Source organism: Python bivittatus, unplaced genomic scaffold (assembly GCF_059951505.1).
Source record: "Python bivittatus isolate LINGU-HERP-01145 unplaced genomic scaffold, Pbiv_v1 ctg000430_np1212, whole genome shotgun sequence".
Classification (NCBI taxonomy): Eukaryota; Metazoa; Chordata; class Lepidosauria; order Squamata; family Pythonidae; genus Python; species Python bivittatus.
The window spans coordinates 575250-586373 of NW_028277071.1; the positions used below are offsets into that span (position 1 = coordinate 575250).

Genomic DNA, 11124 nt, shown 5'->3' on the forward strand with positions numbered 1-11124 from the left:
CCAAGCCTCAACTTCCATTTTGTAAAGAGGATAAAGGCAGGATATCCAGCCGATAAGATCAGTGGATGCCAAGCAGCAACCAAACAGAAAGCATGTTTAATTTTTCTCTCTGTTTTTGATATTTTACAGAGAAGATCAAAATGCAGGTGGCTGAAAATGAGGACATAAAAAGTAAAAATGAATGAAGTCTACTGCCTGGGAACTGTGATCACATTTATTTATTTATTTAATTAATTCATGCAATTTATGCAATTTATATAGCCACCCAACCCACTGGCAAGTGACTCTGGATGGAGCTCAACAAGGCTAAAACAGTCAATAATTACATTAAAAGAGATAAAACCAATGAAAAAAAAATATTTATTTATTGAAAAAACGTATGTAGCTGCCCACCTCACCAGCAAGTGACCCTGGGCGGCGTTGCATCATATGGGAAAGCATGTCAAGACCTGGGCTAAAAACTGCAGAGAAATTGATGTCCTTCATGTTCTAAAGGTGGCCAGTAACAAGCTTATATGCTGACAGCATTTTGACGTCTGACAAAACCCTTCAAATACAAATAGTAAAAATGAATGAAGTCTACTGCCATCAACACTTTCAGTGAGGTAGAGAACTAAAAAACAGTTTGAAGCAGGGTGTAGAAAGAGCATATATTTGGGAACTTGAATTTTAAAACCATGAAAGGAACCTGTTGTGTCAAAAAATAAGGACAATTACCTAAGAAAAGAAATAATGTGCTGGTTAGGTACACTTCATATGGAAATAGTTTTTTTGGGGGGAAAAAATGATAAGTCAGCTATACATTTTGGGACTTTTTTTAAACAATACAATTTATTGGAAACGGTGATTGTATTTATTTATTAATGTATTTTATTTAGACAATTTATATCATCTCCCAAATCACCAGCATGTGACTGTAGGTGGCGTTTCATCATATGGAAAAGTATGACAAGACACGGGCTAAAAATTGCACAGAAATTAATGTCCTTCCAAATGTGGCCAGTTGCAAGTTTATATCCTGAAAAAGTCTTGACTTCTGACAATCTGTTCTGAACTTTCCATGGGGATGATATCGAAATTACAGGAATTGATGCTACAAGACCCTTCAGACTCACATTGGCAATGGAACTGAGTTCTCCCAACATCACAGAGGAGGTGATGGAGTTCATCTTAGTTGGTTTCCAACTTTCTAAGCCCTTGGAATGTTTCCTTTTTGGGGTGCTGCTGATTGTTTTTCTGCTCACGCTAACTGGGAACCTCACCATCATTGCACTGGTATGCCTTGATCAGCATCTCCAAACCCCTATGTACTTCTTCCTCTGCAACCTCTCTCTTGTGGAGACCCTCTTTGTCCTGACAGTCAGCCCAAAGATGCTAGTAAGTCTGATTTCTTTGAACAAAGCTATTTCCTTTGGGGGATGTATTGCCCAATGCTATTTCTACTTCTCCTTTGGTATCTGTGAGAATAGTCTGATTGCTGTGATGGCGTTTGATCGCTATGTTGCTATCTGCTACCCACTGCGCTACACCATCATCATGAGCAAACGTCTCTGTTTCTTCTTGGTCCTGGGCTGCTGGGTTGGGGGATTCCTTCTCCTTTTTGTTCCAATGTCCTTCCTTTTCCATCTCTCCTTCTGTGGCTCTAATCTCATTGACCATTTTTTCTGTGATTATGCCCTAATTATAAAGCTTTCCTGCAGCAAGAATGTGCACTTGCTCTTGGACTTTGAGACATTTCTCTCCTCAGTCATGTTGCTCAGCTCCTTATCTGTCAATGGCTTTTCATATCTCTATATTATTTCTACCATCCTACGGATAGACTCCACTAAAGGTCAAAAGAAAGCCTTTTCCACCTGTGCTTCTCACGTTACAGTAGCTAGCATTTTCTATGGCAGTACAATCTTCATGTATTCTATACCCAGCAAAGGACGTTCACGAGGTGTCCAAAAAGCAGTTGCAGTTTTCACCACAGCTAGTATCCCACTATTGAATCCTTTTATTTATTCTCTGAGAAATGAGAAGGTCAAGGAGGCCTTCAAGGACTGCCTGAGGAACTCATTTCCACATTGAGAAGAATAGCACCATTGGCATGCATCTGCATTTAGGGACTTTCATCTTTGTGCCTAGGGTTGCCCAAATTGATTGAAAAATAAATTGTGTGTGCATAGTATATATGAAATAGGATTTGCATTTTTAGGTATGCCCTTAGTTTGGCATTCAGAATGTCCTAATGACATTGCCACCTTCTCCATGAATGGCAACCAAAGAACACACAAATGTAAGTAATAAAGAACATTAAAATGGACTTCATCTGACATCAATGGGAAGCACTTTGCCTTGAGAGATTAGTTTTCCCAGCCCTTCCTTCCTTCCTGGGTCTGCAGAGAAGTTTTGGAATATGCAGAGCTGGTATGAAGAATCTGCTCTGCTTCTGGTACCACATCCAGCATGGTAGAACCCTTTTGATTCGGATTCTATTCCAAGAATGGTGGCGTTTATATCTACTTACAAACATTAAGTGCCACTGAATTCACATGGACCTCCGTGGAAGCTAACAGATTTGGGATTCCATACTAAGACGGCCATCCTATCCACAGGTTGAGTACCTGTAACAATCCTCACAAGGTTGGTTCCAGCTCTAATGCTTAGATATCAGGAAGCCAAATCAAGGGGACAGAAGGAATGACTATTCAGGAATAGCCATTAATGCCAGTGGGTCTGATCTAAAATTAAAGCTTTAATGAATTCTTCATTCTTGATAGAATTTACATCTGCTCTAAATCCTTACATCAGAAGCAGGAAGCCTGAGATACTAGTTAAGCTTCGCACTTGGCTGCGCTCCCTGAATGTCATGGGAGGAGATTTCCATACTTCAGGAAATCTGGTGGTTGCCTTCTTTTACTAAAATGACTCTGTGAAGACGTTGGTGGGCTCATATGCCCCCCCCCCCCCCCGTAAGAAGAAAGTAGGGAAATAGATCTTGTAGACTTTGGCTAGTGACTCACTGTTGTATTCGAAACTTTCAAACTCCAAAGATAAAAAATGTGACATATTCTGAATCTGGGAAGGGTGGAAAACATAAGATTTGGATGTACGAGGCTCTTCAACCTTCCATCACACTCCCAAAGCAGAAATCTGATCTGTATGAATGTCTTCCTGTTGCTTGCAATGGAATAAATCTCCCTAGAAGAGAAGGAGGGGAAAATACCTGTCCAGTTGCTGGGCTGTACCCAGGCCTGCATGGAGAGCAATGAAATTGGATTGTCCTACTCACTTAGCAGATTATGGCTACGAGACAGAAGATCATAACATGAGACAGCAACAGAGATGTCAAAATATTGTTTTCAAACTGATCTCCTGCGTTAAAAAAGCATTAAAATTGGTTGTATTAAAAATGTATTTAAAAATGATCCTGTATTAATACAAGGATCGCTTCTATTTAAAAAAAAAGTGCAAAGCAAAGGTTAATGGAATATGATTAGCAAAACATTTTAATTGTTGCTTCTTTAAAGACAGATTCCTCTAAAATATAACCTTTATATTATAACCAGTTAATAAACCATCCGCTCTGTATTTTGGTTAACAAAAGGTATATATGTATACAAAAACAAAAACAAAAAAAATTGCCTCCCTTCCTCCCTCCTTCCCTCCCTCCTTCCCTCCCTCCTTTCCTTGACACCCTGTTGATCATGGGGCCAAGAGAACTGCACTAGTGAGAACTGCAAACCACGATCAGCAAAGTAAAGGGATTGTAGATGGCCTGGACGGAAATATGCAGGAACCATTACCTAGGCAAAAGGGGCTGAAACATTTTTAAGTGCAGAAGAATGAGATGATTGTCAGAAGGGATCCAGGGAAACACTTCCCAAAGTCCCTGTGGCAGAAGAAAGAAAAAGAAGTACAATCTCAAGAAATTTATCCATACCCCCAAATACTTCTTCCTCTGCAGAAACTGTTTGGAGATCTTCTTTGTCCTTGTAGTCATTCCCAAGATGCTGGTGAACCTGGTTTCCCTAAACAAAACTATCCCTTTCTTTCAGTGCTGTTCTTATTCCTTCCTTGGTACCTATGAAATCGTCCTGATTGCCATGATGGCCTTTGCTATTTGTCACCCACTGGGCTATGCCATCATCCTGAACTGCTGTGTTTGTATGAGTTTGATGTTGGGCTGCTGGACTGGTGCTTTCATTAGTACTTTGGGGCCAAGTTTTCTCTTGTGCCAACTGTCCTTCTAGGCCTCTAAGAAATAATTTATCATTTCTTCTCTGACTAGGCTCCAATGGTAAAGCTTTCTTGCAATGATATAGATACTTTCCCGGTTCTGGAAACCTGAGTCTCTCATCTCACAATTGCTTCCTATGGCAGCACCATCTTCATGTACTCTTTGCCCAGCAAGGGCCAGTCTTGGGGTGTCCAGAAAGCAGTGGCAGTTCTTACTGTTATGGTTACCCCATTACTGAATCCTTTTATTACACTCTAAGGAATGAGAAGGTCAGGGAGGCTTTCCAAGACTATTTGTGGAGGGGGAAATGTATCTCATGACAAGGAAACCATTGGAAACAGTTAGCGAACATTGGTTGATCTGACTATTCTCAGCCAAATCTAAATAGTCGATATGTGGATGAGAGAACCATCACCTTCTCCTCTAGCTTAGAGTAGGAACTCTAAAATAGATCCCAGAAGCTCCCAGTGAAAGAATAATTTTGTACTCTTGCAAAAGAACAAGAGATGGACCTCTCTTATTCTAACTTTTCACCTTCTTGGCTTTTCCTCATATTTTGCAATTCTGTCACTGTAACTCATTACATGGGAATGCACCCTACAGAACTCTTTCAACTTACTTCTGAATAAAGTTCCTTGTGATCAGAGTTTATAAGCATACAGGTTGTATCTGCACAACCAACATACCTAGGTGATGAGTAAGAATACTTTATCAGAGATTTAATTAGTCCAAAGCAGCCCTCAGTTAATTATGTATTGAAAGGAAAGGAAAGGAAAGGAAAGGAAAGGAAAGGAAAGGAAAGGAAAGGAAAGGAAAGGAAAGGAAAGGAAAGGAAAGGAAAGGAAAGGAAAGGAAAGGAAAGGAAAGGAAAGGAAAGGAAAGGAAAGGAAAGGAAAGATGTTAGAATGAGAGAGGAGGAGAAGGAGAAGGAGAAGTAGTTTACATGTGCAAATTTAAAATGGTAATCAAATAGGCTTGGTGTGTCAAATTCTCTTGGACAGTTTCACTAAAATTAAACTTTCCACTTATCTTGGATTAAGATAGAATGTTGGAAAGTTATAGTTGCCTAACCTCACCCAAAATCTCCAAAAATAAACCATTGAGTACAAATCACACAGGTAGACTTCACACATATTAACACAAAAAAACCCACTTTTTTTTTGCAATACACCAAGTTCCAAAACTAGGTTTATTGCAGACCAAGGGTGGTGTATTGCATGATTGAGGCCAATATGAAGCACAATACATGGGAAAAATGTGCACTGCGATGGTCTCAGTGTTTGGATTCTACATCAATAGAGAAAGCAGAGAGAGAATGTGTAAAGGACATTTTCTGCAATTCACAGTACATTTTTTTTTTCCTTGAGAATTCCTTGGGGTATCTTCACAGGGAAATATCTAACACCTCTTGCACCATATGCTTCAAAACAGTAACTAGCCCCACTGCTTATAAGAGGTTACTTCTATGTTCACTGCTGTGAAAAGATATGGAAGGTATGTACAGGTATGTGCAGCAAAATTGCCCAGGGTACATCTATAAGCCAAGAGTCTTCTCAAAGGCATTCTGGATGGTGAAGATTATGTTTCCCAGAATTTGAATGAGAGGGTAAAACTTCGATAGATGTTTTCGCCTTGTTTTGGATTTGTAACATATTCAACCTAGTCTAATAAAGTACAAGACAGTTTCACTGGCAGAAAGAAGATGATGACATAACATAGGGTTCATGAAAATGGCATGAATATTTTTAATGTAAATTGCAAATGGTCAGGATTTTAAAAATGTTTTAATGCTTGAGTCAAGAGTATCGAGCCTTAATTCTGCTCTGTAAAACCAAGAAACTGTTGCAGAGTTCCAGATCTGTAGATTAAGTAGAGGATTTCTAATGTGTGTAAATCATTAATTAATTAATTAATTAATTAATTAATGTCTGTTAATCCTTAAGTGAAGGATTTCTAATATGACAACTTACTTCTGAATCAAGTTTCTTTGGATCATAGTTTGTAAGCACATGGGTTGTACTTGCATGACCAACATACCTGGATTATGCATACTTTGTTGGAGATTTCATTAGTCCGAAATTACTCTGGATTAGCGTTGTGTTGAATTCATCTCCGCTCTTTGTCCTCATGGCAAGATGCTAGGGAGGGGTTAACCAGCATGAAGGTATTGTCATAGAGTGGCCCTGCAAATATTGGGGTCACTCTAAGTACATTATCCCATTGCAGACACAAGAAAAGAGATCCATAGGGAAGAAAGGAAACAAAGGAGAGACATATTATGTGAAGACGTGGAGAAGGATCTAATGCTGGGAAAGGTGGAAGGAAAGAGAAGAAGAGGACGACCAGAAGCAAGGTAGATGGGCTCAGTTGGAAGAGAGTGAGGGACCAGTTTAGGGACAGAACATCATAAACAAAATCTATCTATGTGGTTGCTAGGAGTTGAAAATGGCTTGATGGCACAGAATCAATCAATCTATTTATAGTACAGACATTTCCAATCTGGCCACACAGATTCTTTTTCTTATATTTCTTTCCATATTTTTCCCTTGTTCAAAAGTACCAAAAATAGCAGCTGGAAGTGTCAGCCTGTTCAAGGAAGCTATCAAGAATTATTCCTTTTCAACTGAGACTAATCCTATTCTGCTGGTGCAGCAGGATAAGTCTTAAACCCAGAGAAGCTGCTGAGTCACCCAGCTATGTTGTGTGAATGCAGCAACATTGAGAACAATGATTGGATCGCCTTTTCTTCAGAACTTTGGAACGTTATCAATTTGAAACCCATGATGAGTAGAAATAGCTACTTACCACAGTTGTATAGGTAAAAGGCTAGTCAATATTCACTGGCCATTATAGTAGACTTAAAATACTGTAAGGCTTTTCCCCCATAGAAATGCTACACTTGTGTCATGTCAAGTAACTGGTAGAGTGAGAAGTGGTTGAAGGCTATGTTTTTGGAATTGCTTCCTGTTCAATGTTAGCAAAATTCTATGAATTTCTATGAGAAAACTGAAATCTCTATGTGAATTTTGTTCAAACTGAAAGGGAATGTGGAGCCATCTCAGGTCAGGTCGAGTTAGCATTGAGCAAAATAAAATAATCAGTAACATTAACCACGCATGAATACATGTATGAATCATTTTGGACAGGGGAGAATATGGTGTGGATTCTTAGCTTCTTTTACACTGGTGACTACAAGTACTTTGGTCTGATTCAAACTATCTTTTCTTATTTATATCAGTGAGCATCCATTTGATTTTACTACAACCAATCAAAGCTGGTGAAATGGTACTCATTTGAAATGTGTGATTGAAACAAAAATGAAGCCATGGAGTAATCTCTCATCTTTTCACTCTATTTTTAGGAATGAGCTAATGGCAAACAGGACCACAGTGAGGGAATTCATACTGTTGGGGTTGACTGACAACCATCAATTTGAAGTTGGCCTTTTTCCTCTCCTGTCTGGGATTTATGTTTTGACATTAATTGGAAACATGCTGATTATTATTATCACATTGCTGAATGCCCAACTTCATAACCCAATGTATTTCTTCCTCCGACACGTGGCATGGGTGGAGATTGGGTATACAAGTAACATCAATCCCAAAACATTGGCCAACATAGCCACTGGCAGTAAGAGCATCTCTGTAGCTGGTTGCAAAATACAGAGTTTCCTTTGTTTTGTCCTTGGCGTCACTGAGTTCCTTCTACTGGCTGCAATGTCTGTTGACCGATACATAGCAATCTGTAACCCTCTTCACTACTCAACCATCATGAATGGACGAACCTGTTCATTATTGGTACTTTCTTGCTGGGCTGGGGGGTTATCGCTAATTCTAGTTCCAGCCTTTTTTTTGTTTCAAATGCCATTTTGTGGTCCTAACATCATCAACCATTTCTATTGTGACTCTGGACCACTACTCAAACTAGCATGTGGTGATACCAGGCTCGTAGAACTGATTGATTTTGTGACTGCCATACTGTCTCTGCTTGGGACCTTAAGTGTCAACATTGTGTCTTATGTCAAAATTATTTCCACAATTCTGCGCATCCCATCAACTACAGGGAGGAAGAAGACCTTCTCCACCTGTACTTCTCACATGACTGTGGTCTCCCTCATTTACAGCAGTTGTATTTTCATGTACATCAAGCCAAAAGGCACCAGCAAATTAGAGTTCAACAAAATAGTGGCTCTTTTGAATACGATCATAGCTCCTCTTTTGATCCCATTCTTATACTGTTTGAGGAACAGGCAAGTGCAGGATGCTTTGAGGGCTGAACTGAAACAATGGATTGGGTTTTGGAAGAAATTGAGATGATTTACCATTAATATGACCCTGAACTAGATTTTCAGGTTTAGCTTCCTACAGTACATTTTTAAGCTATAGCAAGTGCTGCCATCAGAAGTAATGATCACCAAGTGAGATGGTTTTAGAAGATGGTCTTGAGAATAATAGAGGATGGGTTAATCAGGGACTGAAACCTCTGGCTGCTATCAAAGGCAGAAGGCCTGAAATGCTGGTTGCCAGTGCAAAACAATAGAAGGAGACTATCACCCCCCTGTCCTGCTTGTGAGTTTACCAAACACAACTGTTTGCACACTGTGTGACCTAGCATAGATGAGCCCTTCACCCAGCGCAGCCTCAGAGCTCTTCTCATCTGAAGAGGAAAATACAGCCACTATCTCTTGACTATTTCTTCGGCCTGAGTATGTTTCATAAACTGGCCTCGTGTGGGGGACATACACAACACAATTCCTTTGTTTAAATAATATATATTTTTATTAATGTTTATATGTATACGAAGTAATACAGGACTAAAAAAAACTACAAACAAAAAGAGAGAGAAAGAAAGAGAGACTTCCCCCTCCCTCCCAACAAGTATATGCTTTAACAGGAATTTAACACTTTCTCTATTATTACTAAAAAAAAAACCTTCTCCATTCCCTTTTGTCATCCCTAAACAATAACCAAATTATATAAAAAAATTCAACAATCAATCTAAACAGCAAAAGCATTAAGAGGGGCAGTAATAATAAACTACATATTTTAAGCTTAAACCGATAAGTGTATTTTGCATTTTAGCTTCTACGTTTTTTCTGAGAAGTGAAACCTTAAAGATCTCTCCCCTTAAACATACAAAAGACCTACAATAATCACATATGTACTTTAAACTAAACCAAATAAATCACTTTTACAGGTATAAATCATTGTCTTACAGTCCTGGTCAAAAAAAGAAAATTCAATATTAACAACCCAAGATCAAAACATGAACAATTTAACCTTGATCTGATAAATCCACTTTGAATGCCTTTCTCTTCTTTTTGAAAAGCTCAGTCTTCAGTCTCCTCTCCAAATAAAACCCCAAATAACAGTCTCTAATCATTCTCTTCCCACATATTTTCAGAAAAGGTTTCAGAGATTTGGGGCTTCCCTTCTGGCGTTTCTTCTGACCTTGACAGCTCAGTCTTATCTTGTGTTATTCCCAGGGCAGATTTTCTTGCAATTAAATCCAAATTCTCTTACTGTATTTTCTTAAACATTTAAAACAGTCATTAAAAGAGCTGTCTCAAATCCATCTAGCCTCTTAATTATCCCCAATCAACATTCTTAATACCCTTTCACTGTTTCCAAATGTTAAAATATTTCTTTTTGAACTTTAAATTTACTTTGATCTTCTTTCTCCCAGGATGGTTGGAAATTCTCCTGACGTACAGCAGCTAGTCTTTCAGGAGGTTTTTAATTGCCACATAAATCACAAATAGGCAGTTTACGATATTAGTTAAAAGAGGAAGTAAAGAAAATCTAGTGTCCTTTTGAAGGCTCTGCACCACGGCTTAGGCTCAATGTCTCCCTTGACTCCCAGAGCGCTCCACCTGCTAGAGATTGCTAGATTGCAATCTCTTCATAGTGAATGTCTGCAAGGAATACCTGTGGGTGATCCTGTCAATCTCGTTTATCTGGAGACAATTCTAAAAAGCGGGACCAAGGCCAGATCCTCTAATTGCCATGGGTGTTGGCTCCACAAAGAACAGAGCCATGTTCAATTGGTTATTTCTTCCCCAGAAGCCATACGCAACACAATTCCATAAAGTGCTTTGTTTTTAATTAGTGAGAGTGTCAATTATAGGGAACAAGGGGATGGTTTTTGCAGTTTTATCCCAAGCAGAAGAACAGAAGTGGGAATGAGGCTCTGGAGTTATAGAAAATCACTATGACATGATCCTCAATGATGAACCTGAAGATAAGAGAGAATCCAAGGTGAAGGCATAAAACACGATATCCAGGGCTGGGAAATGTTACCAATGTGGAAATTCTGGCTGGGTTGAATTTACTGGTCAGATTTCTTGCTTTTAATCATGGCATCTCATGACTTCCCTCCCTTCTTTTACTTTGTTCACCATGGTTTGTGGTTATCAGTTTTAGACTTCTTATGGTGTCCCAATAAATGGGATAGCTTGAAAGACAAGGGAAGTTCTTGAAATGACTCAGAATGCAAAGGGTTTTGGATCTCCTGTGTCTTCAGGTTCAATTAAGAAGCATATCAGAGAAAATTGTGCAGTCATTTTCACCTTCTCTTTGAAGGAAATATTTGTAGAGTTTCCATTCAGAAGTTCCAATGGCCAGACAGACATGTTGGCACAAACTGGTTCTCTGCAGAATCTTAATTTACAGGACTATGTAGCTGGAGCACTAAATTTTCTGTTGTAATTGCTTCTTGCAGAGTAGGAAATCAGGAGGTCAGAAGGCAGAGTTCATAGACAAATCAGTTCCACATAGTCATAAATGGGGAAATAAGAATAACAATATTGGGAAGGGTCCTTTGCACTTGACCTCCAGACATAAATCAGTGGGAAGCACTAAGTGGTTAGTCTTCCCATCCCTTCCTTCCTTCCTGGGTCTGCA

The 11124-nt window shown here is 39.1% G+C and overlaps 1 protein-coding gene across 2 annotated transcripts; it reads left to right on the forward strand.

Moving 5' to 3' along the window:
• The first annotated feature begins 886 nt into the window (after positions 1 to 886).
• Positions 887 to 9193, forward strand: LOC103054063 (olfactory receptor 6E1-like). Of its 2 annotated transcripts, XM_088144171.1 has the most exons (3): positions 887 to 1377; positions 6449 to 6575; positions 7584 to 9193. In XM_088144171.1, the coding sequence occupies exons 2-3, from the start codon at positions 6526 to 6528 to the stop codon at positions 8536 to 8538; spliced, it is 1005 nt and encodes a 334-aa protein (XP_088000297.1). In that variant the 5' UTR covers positions 887 to 1377; positions 6449 to 6525; the 3' UTR covers positions 8539 to 9193. The 2 variants fall into 2 exon arrangements, with proteins under 2 accessions (XP_088000297.1, XP_088000298.1); XM_088144172.1 differs by lacking the exon at positions 6449 to 6575.
• The last annotated feature ends 1931 nt before the right edge of the window (positions 9194 to 11124 follow it).

Coding starts and splice junctions, on each gene's coding strand:
- LOC103054063 (XM_088144171.1), top strand. CDS start 6,526: ATGCTGGGAAAGGTGGAAGGAAAGAGAAGAAGAGGACGACCAGAAGCA. Junction 6,576..7,583: donor AGAGGACGACCAGAAGCAAG/GTAGATGGGCTC, acceptor CTCTATTTTTAG/GAATGAGCTAATGGCAAACA.